Source organism: Neltuma alba, unplaced genomic scaffold, assembly GCF_004799145.2.
Source record: "Neltuma alba isolate B1F8T4 unplaced genomic scaffold, ASM479914v2 tig00012957_pilon, whole genome shotgun sequence".
Taxonomy (NCBI): domain Eukaryota; kingdom Viridiplantae; phylum Streptophyta; class Magnoliopsida; order Fabales; family Fabaceae; genus Neltuma; species Neltuma alba.
This window is the reverse complement of record NW_021637317.1, coordinates 108,172-127,834: the sequence shown is the minus strand read 5'-3', so window position 1 is coordinate 127,834 and position 19,663 is coordinate 108,172. Positions and strand designations below refer to the sequence as shown.

At 35.2% G+C, this 19,663-nt stretch overlaps 2 protein-coding genes across 5 annotated transcripts; one reads left to right on the top strand and one right to left on the bottom strand.

The window, feature by feature from the left end:
* The first annotated feature begins 6,405 nt into the window (after positions 1 to 6,405).
* On the top strand, positions 6,406 to 12,364 carry LOC114732941 (protein DA1-related 2). 2 transcript variants are annotated; one of them, XM_028920339.1, is made up of 12 exons: positions 6,406 to 6,530; positions 7,268 to 7,422; positions 8,610 to 8,697; positions 8,782 to 8,899; positions 9,184 to 9,304; positions 9,466 to 9,549; positions 9,773 to 9,892; positions 10,007 to 10,219; positions 10,295 to 10,357; positions 10,479 to 10,594; positions 11,447 to 11,505; positions 11,593 to 12,364. In XM_028920339.1, the coding sequence occupies exons 2-12, from the start codon at positions 7,309 to 7,311 to the stop codon at positions 11,922 to 11,924; spliced, it is 1,428 nt and encodes a 475-aa protein (XP_028776172.1). In that variant the 5' UTR covers positions 6,406 to 6,530; positions 7,268 to 7,308; the 3' UTR covers positions 11,925 to 12,364. The 2 variants fall into 2 exon arrangements, with proteins under 2 accessions (XP_028776172.1, XP_028776171.1); XM_028920338.1 differs by lacking the exon at positions 6,406 to 6,530 and adding an exon at positions 6,565 to 7,012.
* Positions 12,365 to 13,199: 835 nt separating this feature from the next.
* Positions 13,200 to 17,913, bottom strand: LOC114732931 (mitochondrial substrate carrier family protein B). Of its 3 annotated transcripts, XR_003739039.1 has the most exons (9): positions 17,476 to 17,913; positions 16,738 to 16,914; positions 16,505 to 16,654; positions 16,030 to 16,131; positions 15,873 to 15,943; positions 15,423 to 15,490; positions 15,025 to 15,119; positions 14,838 to 14,913; positions 13,724 to 13,802 (listed from the first exon to the last, which is right to left on the bottom strand). XR_003739039.1 is itself a non-coding variant. In XM_028920323.1 (7 exons), exons 1-7 carry the CDS (start codon positions 17,692 to 17,694, stop codon positions 13,561 to 13,563), a joined length of 1,029 nt encoding a protein of 342 aa, XP_028776156.1. In that variant the 5' UTR covers positions 17,695 to 17,913; the 3' UTR covers positions 13,200 to 13,560. The 3 variants fall into 3 exon arrangements, 1 of the variants encoding a protein (XP_028776156.1); XR_003739038.1 differs by having other exon boundaries at positions 14,838 to 15,119; XM_028920323.1 differs by lacking the exons at positions 14,838 to 14,913; positions 15,025 to 15,119 and having other exon boundaries at positions 13,200 to 13,802.
* Positions 17,914 to 19,663: the final 1,750 nt, after the last annotated feature.

Genomic DNA, 19,663 nt, shown 5'->3' with positions numbered 1-19,663 from the left:
ATGGGATTGGAATTGAGAATTATTGTTGCTTCTTTTGTATAAGTCATAACTTCTTTTGCCAACTCTTTTGTATCATAATTGTTGATTGGCTACTTATTTTTATTATTGTTTCTATAAGTTTTCAATGTAATTAATAGGGTGGTTAGAAAAAAAAAAGTAGATTATTACAACAAAAAAAGCTTTTTACAGCGTTTGCGCATATTAACTGATATTAGATTCGTTATGCCCACAATCGGTCGATAAAGTGAAAAAAAAATATTCTTTTTAGTTTTTTTATTCAATTTTCTACGGCAATTGTACAGCGATTTTAGACTTTCTACACTGATCTTATAATGGCATAAAACGTCTTTTCATAAAAAAAAATGGCATAAGAAATCTTTTTAACCACTGTAAAAATATTGTTTTTGTGCTAGTGTTTTTTTTTTAAAAAGAAAATTATTGTTTTACTAATAATTTATTTTCAAATTTCATTTTTTTTCTTATAAACTCCAAGCAAAAGGTGCGTTTCCAAAGGAGAAGGGATTAACAAAAAGAAGCAATAGATAAGATAAAAGAAAGAGTGGTCAAGAGACAGTTTGGAGTAACTATTTCGTCCAAAAATTTCAAATAAACAAGTCAAGAATATGTCATTTTTGGCCAAAAATATAGAATATATTTGGATACGAGATAATGGATGGAAGGATAAGGGAAGTGAAGAAGTCCCCTCCATGGTATAATAAGGAGAGATGGGGAAGAAGAGAGAGAAGCTTTGAGAATTTTGAAGCGATCACAAAGGAGATTTAAAAGAAGAATTAGACGTGTTTAGTTTTTTGCATATATAAAAAAAATAATAAATGAATAATATTGTTTGCTTTGCTCCATATATCAATATATAGATTATAAATTTACCATAATTTTATATTATTTATAAGCCATAAACAATACTACCTCCCATCTTAATTATAAGAACTAGTTGACTAATTTCAGGAGATTAAGAAATAAGTTAAGATAGTTATTTGTAATAAATAGGTACTGTCTTTCCTAAAATACCCTTGCTAATCAAGTATATTGGTTAAAATTACTATTGTTCGAAAGATTATATTGGAAAAAATGTTTAAATATGAGAGACAAAGTGAATTGGGGTCATATATTTAGAACCAAAATAAAAGTCAAACAAGGTCTTATATTAAAGACCGGAGGTAGTATAATAATATTACTAAATCTTATGGTTTAGCTAGTACCATATATACATAAAAGATCATGCGTAGGTAGGTATAAATATTGACTTTTTTTTTAAATTAAAAAAAGCACTATAATTTCATTGTTCTTTTCTCCTTTATCTTATTTGCTTTGGATTCCTTTCCCGTTAAACTTTCAGGATAGTAGGAAAACTAAGGAAATATGTAGAAGAAAAAGGATTAAAGAGGAGTGATTAAAAAAATCCTGAATTATATCCTGTCCTCTCGAAAGAAAGAATAGATTTTTTACCCGGCTCGTGTTTCACTTTCCCCTCAATTATCTCCCATCCGAACACATAATATTCTCGGAGAATCAAACCAGAATTTTGGTGTTATAAAAATGGGTGGTCCAGTTTAAGCATTCCATCATATCTTTTTGGTCCCTTGAAAGTCTCCTCGGCAACATCAAAAGACCAATATTGGTGTCCTTGGAAATTTAAAATCTGCTTGCATCCACGTGATCATTTCTCTTCCCTCCATCTGCTCATTTCACAGGGTTAACTCACCACATGCATGTTGTCACGATTGCTTCATTTTAATATGCCACTCCTTCCAACTATTATCTTCTATCATTAACATGAGATCTACTCAATTTGTTTTGAATAGATTAATAAAACCAATTAAATTAGTTATTATTTGTTAAAAATATGTGTTGATTTCTTTAAAATACATTCTTAAAAACATTTGCATCAAAACTACCCCTTACTGCAAATTTTTTTAACTTGTGTAATTAACAGAAATAGTTAATTAAAAAACAATAAGTACGAGGGATAAAATATATAAAAATATTATGCTTAGGACTAAACTCAATTTCTCAATCAACTCTTATATTAGGAACAAGAAGTATTATATTCATCTTCTGTGTTTCTAATCCATGCGTGTACGTATAGTCAATTGCCAAATGAAGTGTGAGGAATCAATTCAAACAAAGCAAATTAGAGGGACTTAGGTAATTCAAATTAATGTAGACTATAAGAATTTGGAGAGGATTATATTTTTCATTAATATATATATGTTGTGTGTTTAATAAGAGACTGTCATGAGCAACAAGTGTGGTGTGGTTCATAAGTTTAAGAGGCTTTTCCTATTATTCTTTTAAGATTGAGCTCTTTCTTTGAATTTGTACTCATATGGTATTAATACAAAAATAATCTTTATTAGCTCTTATTAGCGATGTTTTGAATTTTGAATTAATGCCTTCCCATGTTGACAGCCTCTCTCTCAATATCTTTATGAAACTCGCTAAACATATATTTTGCACTAGTAGCATTCATATCTTTGGTACAGTGACATATAGCAAATTGATATATATATATATATATATAAGCATATTAATGATGCCCATATGTTTTTGTTGTATAAAATTGTAGGGAGTTAAAGAAGAAGAAGAAGAAGAAGCTGGAACATTGCATATAATAGATATAGACACAACAGAACAAATGTAACTTTATGGAGTTTGAAAGTACTCAATGAGCAATGGGTGATTGAAAATAAAAACATCATCTTTTATATTTATATATAATATATAATAGCATTTTCAACGACTCCCGATTCTTTGGCTGTCAAGTGAAAGCAATCTTGCAGAACACAATTCCCTGATATTCATTTAATTAATTAATATATAATATACATAAACGAATAAATGACCTAGAAAAAGAAAAAGGACAAAGATATAGATTGATCGAATTTCGATGACCTATATATGGCAACTAGATTCGCGTTGAGGTTTTGAGATGCTGCCACTGTCTAAATAAATTAGGCACAGGAAGGTATCTTATGACTTATGAGGTTCTCTTGACATGTGGTCTGACTCAGAAACTGAGCCTTTATAGTCATATAGAATATGTGAATGACGTACAGATATGGGATTAAACAGTTTTAGGGCTTTTGTTCTTCGATTCTTTGTTTTTGAAGATGATCTGCATTTTTTTTTTTCCTGGCCACCTACTGGAACAAAGCTGAAGGCTGCTTTAATTTTAAAAGCACTTGTCATTGCTGTTTTGCCTCACAACTTTAGGGCATACCCCTAATTTATAGGCACTTAACCCTCTGTTTAAAGATAACAGATATATCCACTTTAGAGATCATAAACATGTGTCCACTTTATCCTCATGAAACAGTGCGGTACTTTTTCAAATTAAAGCTACACATAACTAAAAACATAATCCTAATGTCTTATTTATTTTCCTATTATGATTAAGGACAACATATGAGCTGTTTGTTCTTTCTAAAACCTTAAAAATATACTCCTCCGATCTTAAATATAAGACCTATTTTGTAGTGTAAATTACACTACGAAATGGGTCTTATATTTAGGATCGGAGAAGTATTAATTAACACGGTTACAAGAAATGATCATAACCTTAAGAAGAATGAGTAGTGTTTGTTATTAGACCAAATTTCATCTACGTACACCTTTCAGAACATGACTAAGGAAAACTTTGGATGGTCTTAAAGGATTCAATCTGATGGGTGATCTGAGACGAATTTTAATTTGATCCTTCATCCACTTTGTGCTATTATCACGATCAAATACGTGTTTGAAGTATTGTGTTCGACAAAACTTTGTACGTGAGCCACACACATGAAACACCAGTCAACTCAAGTTTTAATGTTTCTCAGTGCTTGATTCATTTGCAGAATATAATAAAGTCAAGGGGGCTTTCGTATGCGACTTGAATTAACAGTTGGAGAAACCGGCATCTTTTATCTTATAAAGGGAAATATATATGCAACTGGTCCCAACTTTACGGCTATGTAACACCTTGTTTATAGGGTAAGAGGGTGCCCTAATTGTATGGTGAATGAATATGATAATCAAAAGCAACGTCCATGTCCAACCAGGAAAAAAAAGATGGCATGGTTGTAAAATGCTTTTTCTTTACTCTCTCTCTCTCTGCTTTTGAAGCTCCTAGCTTTCAGTGCCTCTCTTCTACACAAAATATACAATGATGATCACCTTTCTAGTGGGAGAGATTGAGATCTGAGAAACCCCTTTTGTTTTTTTTTCTTTTTCCTTTCTCTTTATCTGCACTGCTGTCGCAACTTGTATACCAGATCAAACTAGCAGACGATTGGCTAGCCTTTTCAAGCAAATATTAAAATATCGTTATAACTACCCTGCCAATATATTCTTTTTCCAAAACTTTGGAAAATGAATAACAAAAGACACCAATGATACACTTTACGTAATAAAATTCAGTAATAGTTATATATATGTGTGTTCTCTCTTTCCCATTTCTTTTAGGTCCTGTCAAGTTCTTTCATGTGCATATATGTTACAGAAACACCTTTATCAGTTAGGGAGAGTTCCACATATCTGTGATTTTGCTTCACCAGCTTACCTTTTTAGCAATATTACAACAACAAAAAGATGAAGATGATTCCTTGTGTGTGTGTGTGTGGGGGGGGGGGGGGAGAGTTGTGTATGATGAAAAGAGCTTTTTTGGGTTTCTGGATTGTCATGTCAAATGGAAGACACGAATGAAAATAAAACAAAAGGGGTTTTGATCGGTGGAATGGAATAACAGGATAACGATCGATATATGCAACCTAGGAATAATATGGAATTTATGAAAACGAAATATTGTGGTTTCCTTAATAAGGAAACTGTTGAGGGCATCCTCAATATTGATGATATATATTATTTATTATTACTATTATTATTAAAAATAGTAAAGACTATTTTTGTGGTTAAGAATGATACATGAGGAAAAAACTGTTTTTTTAAATCGAGAAATAATGAATGAAAATCATAACGAGAACATGCAGCGTCACAGCTATTGATTTGATAATCATCAGGTAAAGGGATAATACGATAAATGAATTATGGTAACCTCATATCCAAAAACAACACAAGAGCTTGACGAAAAAGCTACGGGTGGAAGAAGCAGATATGTTGATATTGACCATACGTTGTACGAGTAATCCTCGATCATCCAAGGAATACTATAAGAAAGAGTGACTTGACTTTCAATTCATATCTATACATACTTTCTTCAATTCCCCTTTTTTTTTCCATGGAATTTTAATGTGTCGGAAACCTATTATTTATCGATCTTATTCTTTTTTTATTTAATAAAATTAAACACACTAAGGCATACAAACATGTCAACGCTGATTTGAACCTAAAACCTCATCCAAATCTGGTGAAAAAACTAGCCATTAACTTATTATTGATCTTAATGAAAACATGATTTTGACCAAAGTAATATGAAAATAGCATTTATTTTACAGTTGGAGAAACCAATTTGCAACAGAAACGTACCAAACAAGCTAGTTTATGCATGATAATGTTAGAAAACCATGTTTTGCACAAGGAGCATGCCATCTGCCAAAACGTGGTTTCAGCTACCAAAGTTTCGGTATATTATTGATTTATAAGTGTGATTCCCTTGTATTTTTAAACTCACTTATCTATCAAGTTATGACGGTGATATTTGATTCTCGTCAGCAAAGTGGTAATAATCATCTACAACCCATATCAACATTGATATAATGAGTTTGAATTACTTAAAGCTATACGAACTCATATATCCTAAATTTTTTCTATATGGAATTGGAAGGGAAACAAATGCCATTTATCCCCACACATATCACTGTGTTATATAGGCACGGGCACCGAATGCTACTCCCTCTTGTTTCTATAACGGAAACTAATTAGGAATTTAAATTTTATCATAAATATAAAATTTTAATTCAAATGTATTTTATGTATTCATTAATTTTTTCAAAACTTATTTCATTTGTCAAAATTTATTCAAATTAATTCATTAATAGTTTTTAATACTAAATTGTAAAATCTTATTTATAGTTTATAAACGAGATCTTGTAATTAAAAATGGGTTAATACTAAGAAGGGGAGGGAATATCATTTATATGTGATGACTATAAGTTGGTTTGCTCAAAAACGTGGGCCATCGGCCTGATGTATAAAACGATTCCTTTCGAGCACTATTTTGAGCATATTTTCCGTTTTTCTTTCTGCATTTGTCCACGATCTCAATTTCTTTAAGCCTAATAATGTTTCTAATAATCAAGAAAAAAAAATTAACTGAGGTTTCTTATCAAGGCCAGAAGGATAGAAGTTCTGACCTCTGAGTGACAAGTGAAGAGGAATTTATAGCAGCGCATGCATGAGTAATTAACTGAAGCTGATCGAGCGAGCAGCTTAGAAGAAAAATGTCAGAAATTGGAAATGGTTGGCGTCGCTTCCTGAGAGAAGCGGCCCTTGATGAAGCAAACTTGTTCTGTTATTTTAACAGGCGAAATTCCTTCAGGGTTCTATCCAGAAAAAGCAAGAAAGAGAAAAATGTACATATTGGGCTGCTTGCTTCATCTTCCATGCGTGCAAACGCAGCACTTTTTTGGGTGGTTTTTTTCTTCTTTCTTTTCTTTTGTTTCTCTCTCTAAATCCATCTTCGATTCGCGGCAATCCACAGTTACCTGATATTCTCCGCTTCAGCAGATTCCCCAGAACCCCATCTTTCTGCCCTTCCCTACTTTCTCTTCATTGCTTTCCAAGCCAAGAATCTCTCTCTCTACCACTTCCTCTCAGATTCCTCTCCTCTCTCTCCCCCCCTCCCTATTTTTCTCTTCCTTTTTCGGCTACTATTAACGATGTCTAATTCCTCTTGTTTTGCATCTCCTCCTCTCTCTCTCTCTGTCATTTTCGGTTTTCGTCTTTCCTTTTGCTTTCCCTCGGATCTCCCATTTCGCCAATTCTATACATCATATTTCCGCCGCCGTTATGGCTCCTTCAGAAGTCAATCATCTCTCTCACCCTTGTATATATGGTATCTTCTCCGTTCTTCCTTCTGTCTCTGTATTCCTCGTCCAAATTGGAGTTTCGTGTTGTTTACTGTTCATGCTGTAATGACCCTTATAGCTTTTGCTCATTGGAAATGAGCTAGCTCCTGAAACTTCAGTTTGAAGTTCAAAGTCCTTTTATTTAATCAATTTTACTGTGCTGATATTGGAAATTCTATTCCTGTCTTGATTAACTTCTTTCCTTCTGTTGCGTCTTGTCTCGAAAATTCGATGGGAAGCAGGGGATTTTGCTTCCTCATACTCCGAGAGGAAGTCTGGATTTATGAAATGGTTTAGTAAGCTTTTCAAAGGTGGGTCCAGTCGAGGAAGGGGAGGTCGTCATCTCCAGCAGCCTACAGAGGAAAATTTGGTCTGGCGCAATCCATCTAGATCTTTGGTAAACATAAGCTCTGACTTCTGCTTTTGTTGTCCTTGTTATGGATTACATCATTGCTTTACTTGAATTAAATAAGACATAAATAATGATACAATCAGCATTATGTGGTGCTACTTCTAAGCCAAACCTATGTTAATTCCATATGTCACCGAACAAAAATATCATGAGCACTAGAAAGTTGACTTTTTCTCCGGTTTGATTCATTACATCACCCTTTTTACTTTGCTTCGTAAAAAGTCAATTGAGGAATCTAGGTGTGGATTAATTGGGTGCTCAGACCACAGCTTATAACTCAATAACGTACCTGATTTCTATGAACACATCATAACTAACAGATTTCCTACAGCTCATAACTCAATGACGTACCTGATTTCTATCAACACATCGTAACTAACAGATTTCCTTCTAAGTGGCAATTGATTACTGTTCACAGCGTGCTTGATTTCCCACGTCTATCATACCTAAAAGTTCTGTTCCACTATGGTAACTAGCTTCACATTATACATTCCCTTTTATGTTTGATAGTTTCATAAAAAATCTGATGTTTTCTTCTCTTACTGCTAACTCGTGACGTAATTCTCTCAATCTGATGTTCATTTAGCCAACAGAATAATTTCATTTTCAATCGCAAGATGACTAAGTACTTAAAAGTGTTGTCAGCAATATAAATCTTGGTTGACAAATTTTAATCATCATCCCACTTTGAAACTGGGGCAGTTTTGCTGTATATTAAGCCTGAGATCTTGCCCAATGTTTGAGATGAATTTCATTCAACTGACATTACATTCCATTGCACTGCGTAGTAACTAATGATAATGGCATTCTTGGAATATATTTTGAAGCATATGTCATTAGACTCATTAAGTTATTTGTACGGGAAAAAGCTTTTCCTAGTTATCCAGCCATTTCCCGTTTGAAAACAGACAAGTTATTATGGTGACAACATCAAATGGAATATCTTTCTTCTTTGAACTATTCAACATGATCTTCAAATACCTCCTCGCTGTGGATGAGCAAGGGTGTTATCAAATATTCAGGTCCATTGGTTCTTCCGCACCAAGTTAGTGAACAAAATGAAGAAGATCATTATTGTACATGCAATGGGCCATGTTGCATTGTTTCTTTTACTGTTTTGCAAGTTTGATTGGTAAGTAACTAAATACAGCATCCTGAATAATTCTTCTCAGGATGACCGTTCTAGAGCTCAGAAGGACAAAGAGGATCTGGACCGTGCAATTGCACTATCGTTAGCTGAAGATTTGAAGAGACCAAATGGTAGTTGTTTAATTTTCAAAATTCTTGCTTTCTTTCTCTCAATAATGATCCTTTGATCCGGGATTAAACATTACTTTTCATTAGCTCGCCAAGGATATAGATGCCATGGAAACTTCGACGAAGATTATGCGGGTGAATTTCAGGATAACCAGAACTCCTCTGCACATCCTCCTTATACCCGTGCAACATGTGGGGAAATTAGGTACTGTCTTTGCTGTTCTAAATTGCATATTTCATGATGTGCATGCCAAACTAAAGTTCAAGAAATGAAAAGAAAGATCAGCCAGTGTGTGCTGTCATATACAGTTACCACCTGCTTCTCTAAATTACCTGATGCCTTTGAAAGGTGAAAACAGAAATCAAAGCCATGCATCCTAATCATCAGTATTCACTATCTGCCTATCTATCATTATATCCAAGCACGGGAAAGAACAGAGATTTTGGTAAATTTTAAAATTAATCATGTGCATTGACTTTAATATGCAGGACATGTGGTGGGTGCAAGCGGGAGATAGCCCATGGGAATTGTTTAAAGTGCAATAATACTTTTTTCCATCCAGGGTGCTTTCGTTGTCACTCTTGTCGCTACCCCATTACTGAGCATGAGGTAATTTGATACTCTCGCAGACTGTTGGAGTCATCTTTCAGCCTTTCAACAAGCATTTACACATTGCATATAGTACTCTCTTCGTTTCTCACATTCACAATTATGATGCTTCTATTTTTCTCTGTCACTTACCGCATCTTTTTCTTTCCTTTTTATACAAGTTTTCTTTATCAGGGAAGCATCCATATCACAAGTCCTGTTTCAAAGAGTTGACCCACCCAAAATGTGAAGTTTGCTACCGATTTGTAAGATTAGTCTGCCTTTCACTGATTCATATTGCACTGCTTTTTGTAAAATTATTTTCCTTTTCTGTACAAGTTCACGGCATAATGATAGTACACACTCTTGATCAAGGCAATCAAGTTAATGATAGTACACACTCTGATCAAAGAGTTGTCCAACAATTGTTCTTATATTTGTGTAAAAGATAGGCTAAATTCACACCTGTCTCTGTTGTTTCACTTTCAGATTCCTATAAATGCTGCTGGTTTGATTGAGTATAGGTGTCATCCTTTTTGGTCCCAAAAATATTGTCCAGCTCATGAATATGATGATACGGCTCGCTGCTGTAGTTGTGAAAGATTGGAGGTACTAATCAAACTGGTGTCGTATAATATATTATCATTATTATTAGTAGTAGTTCTTCAAAAGAAGGAAGGAGAAATTTCTAACAACTATCTTCTGTTACTTTAATCTTGGAAGTCTTTGAATACGAAATACTATAGTTTGGAAGATGGACGGAGTTTATGTTTAGAGTGCATGGAGTCAGCTATTATGGACACCGGAGATTGTCAACCTCTTTACCATGCTATTAGAGATTATTATGAAGGAATGAATATGAAAATAGACCAACAAATTCCTATGCTTCTGGTTGAGAGGCAAGCACTCAATGAAGCTATTGTTGGGGATACAAATGTAAGGAACAATCCGTTCTTTGATCTAGTCACGTTAAAGGTTGCATTTCTCTTACTCTGAATTTGCTTCTTCCAGGGTTACCATCATATGCCAGAGACAAGAGGCTTGTGCCTTTCTGAAGAGCTGACTGTCACCAGTGTATGATTTCAAAATTTCCACTTCTGATTTCTTATATGCGATCTAATAGCCTTAATGAGCTAGGTTACAAATTACCTATCAGGGAGTTGTACTAAATTCACTAATTTTTATGCTGGTTTAGGTTCATCGAAGACCAGGAATTGGAGGCCATAGGCTAATGGGCATGAGAACCCAACCTCAAAAACTATCTAGAAAATGTGAAGTTACAGCCATTCTTGTTCTCTATGGTCTTCCCAGGTAATATACATCAGAGCTTTACCTTTTCTTCTTGCTGAATGAGAGCAATTCCCTTTAAATTACTGTATTGTGAATCTATGCATTTGGGGTTTGGAATGTAAAAGCTCTCGTAATAGAAGGTTGAACGGACTTAAAGTGGCATAAATTACTTGTAGGTCTCCTAAAAATTAACAGGGTGGGTTGTAAGTCCAAAAGGTTGCTCTCATTGTAATATACTACCTCCGGTCCTTAATATAAGACTCTGTTTGACTTTTATTTTGATCCTAAATATAAGATCCCAATCCACTTTGTCTCTTATATTTATATATTTTTTTCCAAAGTAACCCTTCTAATAATAAGAGTTCTAGTCAATACACTTGATTAGCAAGGATATTTTAGGAAAGACAACACCTATTTAGAACAAATAACTAACTCAACTTACTTCCTTAATCTCCTCAAATTAGTCAACTGGCTCTTATAATTAGGACCGGAGGTAGTAGAAGATATGCTGCATCACATTCCACGATATTTTTTCCTGAAAACAAACACACAATTACGTGTTTATATTTCAAAGCTTTCGGCTATATCTTTGTTGGATGTGTTAATATTTTGTTACATTATAAGTACTTAATTTAAATTGAAATCCTGTCCGGATATCTTTCTGGTGATGCATTATTGAGCGAGAAGCCCGGACATGTCTCAGACAAGCAGAACCTAACAGACAATTTGGCGGTAGTGATGATGATCGAACTTGATTAGAAACAGCATGAGTAGTGCTTAAGATAGATTTTAGCAGATTTATCTGTTTAAAATCTTTAACTGTGGCTCTGCTTTTCATTCATCCCTTTGTTTTAATACTTTTGGGGGATTCAGGTTACTCACAGGCGCTATCCTTGCCCACGAGCTGATGCATGGCTGGTTACGCCTTAAAGGTATGAACAATGTCCATCTTCACTCTTTCTTGGTATTCAGGTTTACGGTACCCTAAATATTATCCTTATTCATGTTGAGTTAAGCAGGGTACCGTAATCTTAATCCTGAAGTAGAGGAAGGAATCTGTCAGGTTCTTTCTTATATGTGGCTTGAGTCAGAAGTGATGCCTGGCCTTAAAAGCATGCCTTCAACTTCAGGAGCTTCTTCTTCCTCATCTTCCTACTACTCCTCATCATCTAAGAAAGGAACTAAATCTGAAGTTGAAAATAAACTGGGTCAGTTTTTCATGAATCAGATTGCCAATGATTCTTCCCCAGCATATGGGGGTGGCTTTAGAGCTGCTAATGAGGCAGTGAACAAATATGGTTTACGTAGTACTCTTGAACATATTCGTTGGACTGGTAATTTCCCACTGTAATAACGCAAATATGGTATCGTTTAAAACGATTGGATTGAGGGAAAATGGAAGAAAAAGAAAGGCAAGAGAATTGTTAACTTAATTGTTTCTATCAAGCTTGATTTCAATGGAAACTTTAATTCTCTTCCTTTCTCGTCTCCCCATTTTTCCTTGATTCGGATTTATACTGAGAACGTTGGGATTGATATGGATGGCCTTGAATTAGTTCAAGGTCGAAGACAGAAGCTGGGAGAGCTTCCCCCCTCCTATTTCTTGGGGGTACTGAGGGTGTGCCAAGTTGGAGTATACTAATAACAAAAATAAAAAGTATTTCATGTTGGAGTCTTTGAATTGTTCTCTCAGAGAATTTTGGCGATTCATTTCGAAACGTTTCTTTCCAATGTATCCTGCATCCGTCCCTTTCTATTTTCAGCCTTCCGTTATGAAATTTTGGTCTTTAATTCCCGTTGTGTTCAGTTTCTCATGTCGAATATGCTCCTTTTTGTCTGGCCAACACTTCAAGTGCGCCCTTTAAATTACATAAATCTCTTTTCTAGTTTAAAATTACTGTGTTTACCTTTTTTTTTTTTTTAAATCCATGGGATATTAATTTTCCCTAAAACAAAGTGGGGGAGTGTATTTTAAGTTGATTTTTGGTTTGACCCAATTATCCTTAAATAAATATGCAAGTTTATTGTAGCTCTAAATAATGCGTATTAACGTTAACGGTATATATTTCACTCTTAATGTTCCAAAATAAATCAGATCTGTAATTCCACTTTTTTTTTGGGGAAAATTTTCCATCTTATTTTAGATGTGAATGCTAATTGAAATTATTCTTACAATATTAAAGGAAAATTCCCAATCTACTTTATCTGTCAGTAAGAACTGTGGGTCGCGACAAAGCGTATATTTTTTTGAAAAAAAATTTCACACATTTTTAATAAATAATCCACTTTAACTAATTTTTCTTAATATATGTGAATTAATCAACAAATTCTTATATTTTAGTACAATGAAAGTAAAAATCATCAATATATTATGGAACATTGTTTATATACAGCATTGCTATCTCATACAATACACAACGTTAAACACTTCAAAATAGGAATAAATAGCATTTTAAAAGAATAACTCGAGAGAAAAACAGCAAACTCATAGTAGGTAGATTTTGATTCTATGAAGTCGTCTTGCATCCTAGCTAAGCATCGCACAAACACGCACGCAAGGATGTGTGCGCGCGCGTTTCCCAACTTTCTATCGATGGATGTTTGCTGAAAGAGAATACAAAAAAGCTGACCCGTACAAAAAACTAGAACCAGGGCTTCCTGTGACTTCAATTTTGATAATATAATATTCTTACAAAGAATCCCACAGTAAATGCAACCTCAATTAACTTACTGAAAGATGTGGAATGGAACATGGTAATACAAAAATGATTCGTTTGGATGTAGATAACTGCCCAATACTCCTATTAAGTATGTAATAAAATTCAAGATACAATGAAGGAAATTGTTTCTATACATTGATAAAAATGTATTACCCGGTTCCCGCAGCAGCAAACCATTTTACCAAGAGATAAAATGTGTTTCGTAGATAGGCAATAGCTCTAATAAACTCACTTTTTCTTTGGATAAATGTCTAAAAACTTTTGTGACTATGAAGTGGTGGCAATATCAGCTAAAAGCGTCTTAAGTGTCTCGTAAGTCATAAAACAGATACCTACGCCAGGCACAACCTTGTAATATTCAGGCAAGATTCCTCTGTATAGGCCCCGTAAGCCTTCTGTCCGCATTATGTGCCGAAACATCCCAAGGAGGCCTGTCGTGTACACGCGGGCCCGGCCGCCTGCCCCCTCCAATTGCTTCCGCCGCCTCACAAGATCCAAGGGAAATGTTGCTGCAATAGGTTCAGATGAAAACATCAAATACATTTTATTCACAGAGATTTCTTTATACAAAGATATGGTTTCTTACATGCAAACTCTGATTCCTCCACAGGAGTGATATGCAATAGCAAGGGAAAGTGACGCATACAATAAAAACGTGGCAGACTCGCTTATCTTTATTCTTACGCATTATTTCCTCTCAATTTCTTTGTTTTTTTTAACAGCGCTATATTTGATAATACTTCAACTCATAGATGAATCAAGGACATGCATACCTTTAATAACAAAACAATACCACGTCAAAAAACAGAAATTGCAGATCAAGTCAACCATATTTGAAACATATGAGCCACCAAGGCAATTATGAAATAAGAGATTGTTGTTCTAATGATGCCCCCTACCCTTTTGAACCACAATCCCCCGTCACAGACAGCAGAATATTTGACAAGATGTCCTAAATAAGCCCAGGAAGTTATATTTGATATTTCAGAGTTGAGCAACTTAGGCTACATTTGAAAATTCGTCAGAAACGGGCTTTTACAACTTTCGATACTTTGGTCAAAACACTTTGACCAAAACCAATGGGTTTCCAAACACACTTAATTCTATAATGGAAGCATTTTTAGCAAGCTAGAACAATGGCGATCGAATCACTTGTAAGATTAGTTTAAAGAGAAGCAAGGCAAAAGAAAACATACAAACGTACTAGAAATTGACGCAATCGATAAGTGGCTATGAGAACTTCGTACACGCCACTATTTTAGATGCATATAGTCGGTGCCCATGACATACGGTTTCAGCGCACTAGTATGTCACCAAGTGTCAATCATAGATATGGCTCTTTTCCCACGACAAAGATTGAAATGGCAGTTTTTGACACATTATTTGAAAATGACAATTTTATCATATTTCCATTTGTCATATATAATATTCTATTACAATTACCATGATTATTATACTCAACTCAATATTATAAAAGGAGAACACCTCAGAAACACAGGGTTTTAAAGGGTACTAGTTGATGGAAACCTCAGTGAGAAGCATACCTCAAAGAGGACACTTCTCACGCCTTCACATTTGATGACTGAGGGCAGAATATAGGTTCATCCAAGTAATGCCACCCTAAGATGGAATTTACCGAACAGCATGGGGAGACATGTCACAGAGTTAAGCTAAGGAAGATTATTAAGATTTCAGAAAATAGGAAAATGAGCCCTTTGTTATCTTCCTTACTAAATTCTCTTATGCCTGACAAACAACTCCGGCCTTGTTTCTTGGGGTCAGTCTGGTTAGATAGTGGGAGCAAAAACCACACCAACCCTCTTTCTCTGCATCAAGACCATTATAAACCACTGCATATGTTAGCTTCTTTAATATCCTTTGGTTTAGGAAATTTAATTTAATTAAAGGAATCTTAAGTGTAACTGCCCATATAATAAGCAATTGGCACAGCAGTTCTAAGTAATCTCTGTAATCAAAAGCATGGCAAGGACAAAACTGCACAGACAAGACCGTAAGGACAATGGCAAGAGCAACTTGAACAAGGATGAAGCAGCAAAACCATCAAGTCTAAGTGAAAAGGAACCTCAGAACTGTAACTCATAAACATAGCAGCCCTTTATATCACTCACCTGTTGATGATGCAATGCCTGAAAGACTACCACATGCTAAACTAACAAGGACAGTTGAATCACTGGGCCTGGTATACAAAGATAACATATTTAAAACTATGATAAGCATACATAAGACAAAATTAGAAGCCAAAATTAAGAACTAATACACAATTAGATCCCTCAAAGAGATGCCTCCCAACAATTTAGTTTTTTAATTCATTCCTCCGTATGAGTTAGTCCCAAGTTTCTAGCTCGTTGCAATTAGTCCCTCTGTTGGACAAAATCATATTTACCCTCCTTTGAGGGTCAATATAATATACACAGGTGGCAACTAGCAAGTAACTAGCTTAGGAACTAATTTGTACAGATGGATAAATCCATGGACTGTGGGTAGGACCTATATTTTTCAGGGACCAAATTCCATGTCAATTCTTAAGATAAATTGCAGGATATTTGATAATTTCTTACCTATGTGACTGCCAAAATGATCTTAAGGTTTCATACACAGAGAAGCTGATCGCTATACTAGGCCCCACACCCTGCATTAAACCACAGCCTCTGTAAATTACAAAAGACAGGAATGTCCCACTCTAAGTAAATATAAAATCTGTTAATAGCAGCATACCAACAGTGTAGCTCCAAGTCCCTTATAAAGCCCAAACAATCCCTCTTCCTTGCTAATAGTTCGTAAAGCATGCCAAATACCTCTGTAGTAGACAACTTTTGTCTGCAAAATCTCAAATTGATTAATTTATTAAAGAATTGAGTTGCAAAAACAAAGGTAGTCCTCACTAACTTTGCATGACAGTTCAACAAAAGCGGTTAAGCAATTATTTTCTTTGATGCTCAGATTTCAGAATAGAAAAGTCAAAGTTAATTTCATGCAAGGCTTTGAGCATCTAACACCACACAGACTGATTATGCAAATAGTTCTAGTCAGAAGGGGCAAAATCACATCAACTGGGAAGGAAACTCAGGCACATGGTTAAACCCAATTTAAGTTGATAAAATGTTATAGACCATAGGAATGGCAAGAGGTGGTACTGAGAGTAGAGAAATCAGGAATAAATAAAGCAAGAATCTTAGACATTAGATCTTACCTGAGCAGCTAAGCGCGTCCTTACAAGATCCAAAGGATAAGTCGCAGTGGCAGCAGTTATTCCAGCTAGGCCACCACCTACAAAATGTATGCAAAGGTCTGCACTCATACTGTCCCCATTATTTTGCAGTCCTGGAACCGTCTTTAGCAACTGCAGAAACGAAAATAACCATTATGTAAAGTAAGCCGAGGGCAAGAATGTTTAAAAGGTACTTCTCCAAATCAGAAATTAACCTTCTTGTAGTGCTCATATGCATAAAAGTTGACAGAAGAATAAGGCAGACGATGAGCAATAGTAACTAAATTTCCTTTCCAGAAAGCTCTAAATCCCTCTTCGTTGACAATTCGTGAAGCCTCATTCCATATGCTGGCATTCCTCAACGACGCGGCATTGGAGTGCATACCTTGAACCTGAAGACGTTGCATGAGTAAAGCAGAAAATACTAGACATTAGCCAGATAAACTCATTGTTGAAGAACACAGGAAAGAAGCCAGATACGGATCACATCAATAAATATTTATCCTCCAGAAATCATTTTCTTAGCAAAGCAAATAAACTTAACGTCAAATCAGGAAGAACTGAGAAAATGTAACAAGTTTTAACTGTAGGCTTTCCCCCTCCTTAATGAAACTACTAGTTTTTTTTTTTTGGTTGGTCCCTCCCTCTTTCCTCCGTCTGGTCCTAAATCTTCCTCTTGAACCGAATGTCTGAGTGGTTGAAGAGTCCCACGAAAAACCCAAATTATTCTCCAACCGACATTACTCCCACGGAAACAAGAGATGCGTATGATTAAAAAAATGTTTATGTCACGAAAAAACACAATTCATTTGGGGGCAATAATAGCAGTATCAGCATAGATTATACTTGAACATTTTCTGGGAAAAAACCGCACAGAAGAGTCAAATTGAAGGAATATAAACCAAGACAGCCTGCAATAGCCAAAAGCAGAGAAACGAAAGAAAAATGCCAACCTGAAAGAGTATGGTCAGTCGAGCAAGCGGCGCTGTACAGGTCTTGCTAAGAGCACCGGCAACGCCCCCAGCAAGAAGCTGAGAAATAGTCCCAATGTCGGAACGTTGCTGCTGCGCCAACTTCATCACACCGCCACCAACGGCAACACCTCCTTGACTTGAATTGATACCTCTTTTCCCCCTTTCGACCACTACCCCAACCCTAGTATCCGCTTGCATATCAAAACCCTCTTTGCTCTCCGTCTCTCTCTCTCTCTCTTTCTCTCTAAAATTCCTTTTCACCACTTTTAGCAAATAAATGCCGCCTCGCTCGTGGTTCCGAAGAAATCAACCGCAAGATTTTGAACCTTCAATATCAAAAAAAGAAACACGACGTCTTCATGGTGCATGTACGTGCTTCAGAGGAGGTTCTCCTTCCTCGCATCCTTCTGCTCTAGTTTCTCAGCTTTCGAGCTTTTCAGCACGTTCCCCCATCCCTGCCGTGAAGTTTAAAAAAGCTCAGGAGGAAGAAAGAAAGAAAGCGGCTCATCCATACGACGCCGTTTCAAAGTCCAAGTCAATTCGAACGCCTCATCCCGTGAGACACGATTGGCCTATTAGGGGAAAAACGAACAGCTGGCGTTGCCGTACCCCTTAGTCTCACTGCCCTTCGACCTGTTCTCGTGTGATCGGTTTTACCATAAAAGCGTCTGAAACCGCTTGATTTTGGGAGCCCCGTGAGATTTATGATGCAATGGGCAAATCTAAATACGTGACCTGTGAGGAACACGAGCGTTACCGTGGGACGTGATGCAGGAGATAAACACAGGAGGTAAAGGATAAACAGATTCTTTGTCCCCAAGAATATACCTGCAAATTGAGAAGAGAAGGCGCCACAACTGTGGAAATTAACGTTGGCCAATGTCAGTTGAGCAAACCTCCTCTTAAACAGCGACACGTAAGATGCAATCAATATGTCGTAAATAAATATTTAGTATTACTTTAATTTACTATTGCTATTTTGCGAGGCCCACCGACTTACTTTTCTCGGTTGATATTTTGGTTGGAAAACTCACGAATCATGATTCCGCAATATAAACATTTTTCATATTTCGACGGAAATAAAATAAACTGTGAATTCCACAGGCTTGCCTCTTTCTTCTTCTTCTTCTTCTTCTTCTTCTTCTTCTTCTTCTTCTTTTTTCAATTGTCTTCGCCCTAAAATCTTCTATAAAACCCCCTCTGCGCCTACTTATTAAAAAACAAGTTAAAAAATAATTTAATTATAGTTTTTGTCTTGTAAGTAAATTTGGGATGGTATGATATTAAAATAATAATCCTAGAATTAAAGAGAGAAACAAACAGTCAATTCCAATATTCCACTAGTTATACAGTGCTTCAAATCATTAATATAAGAGCTAATTGACTAATTTGAGTAAATTAAGAAAACTAATTAAGTTAGCTATTTGTAATAAATAGGTCTTATTTTTCCTAAAAATCCTTACTAATCAAATATATTGGTTAGAAATGTTATTATTATCATGATATCTTAGAAAATAATAGATAAATATGAGAGATAAAATGAATTAAGGTTTCATATTTAAGACCAAAATAAAAATCAAACAAGTGCTTATATTAAATATCGAATGTAGTATAAAATATTGTGAAGGATCTAAATTGATATCCTCTCCCCAGCTAAAGTTAAAGGGTTGTTTTGTTTATTCGCATGCGTTTTCACACTATAGAAATCTGCCAAACCGTCCTACGTGCAAAATGAGAAACACGTCTTGCTTGATCAACTTTGCTTCTATTCTATTATATTTTCCCTATAGCATACAAAAGATTTATATTTTCCCTTTTCTAAAGGCGTAGTTCCATTATAACAGGTTTTCTTAGGACGCGATTATTGAATTAGATTTTAATATCTTCACATTTAATTGAGCGTACTTATCTTAAAAAGGGTTTTCGATTGACTAAGAATTCACGAACCCACTTTTTTAGCATAAATTATTAGTAGTTTTTTAAAATTTCTTGTCTTTTAGCAGATAAACTAGTCACTTTGATTCTATTTGTTTTGATGTTAAATATAAGATTCTTAATTCTATCAACTTTTATATATGCAATCAACATATAAGAAATGTATAAATCAATTAAATACATTAAATCTAGTTAGAAACCTTAACTTTTTCCAAAACGAAGTATAAACTCC

Coding starts and splice junctions, on each gene's coding strand:
- LOC114732941 (XM_028920338.1), top strand. CDS start 6,967: ATGGCTCCTTCAGAAGTCAATCATCTCTCTCACCCTTGTATATATG. Junction 9,305..9,465: donor ACCCCATTACTGAGCATGAG/GTAATTTGATAC, acceptor TTTTTATACAAG/TTTTCTTTATCAGGGAAGCA. Junction 9,893..10,006: donor GTAGTTGTGAAAGATTGGAG/GTACTAATCAAA, acceptor TAATCTTGGAAG/TCTTTGAATACGAAATACTA.
- LOC114732931 (XM_028920323.1), bottom strand. CDS start 17,694: ATGCAAGCGGATACTAGGGTTGGGGTAGTGGTCGAAAGGGGGAAAAGA. Junction 15,944..16,029: donor GACTTGGAGCTACACTGTTG/GTATGCTGCTAT, acceptor GGTTTAATGCAG/GGTGTGGGGCCTAGTATAGC. Junction 13,803..15,422: donor AGGCATTGCATCATCAACAG/GTGAGTGATATA, acceptor AACCTATTGCAG/CAACATTTCCCTTGGATCTT.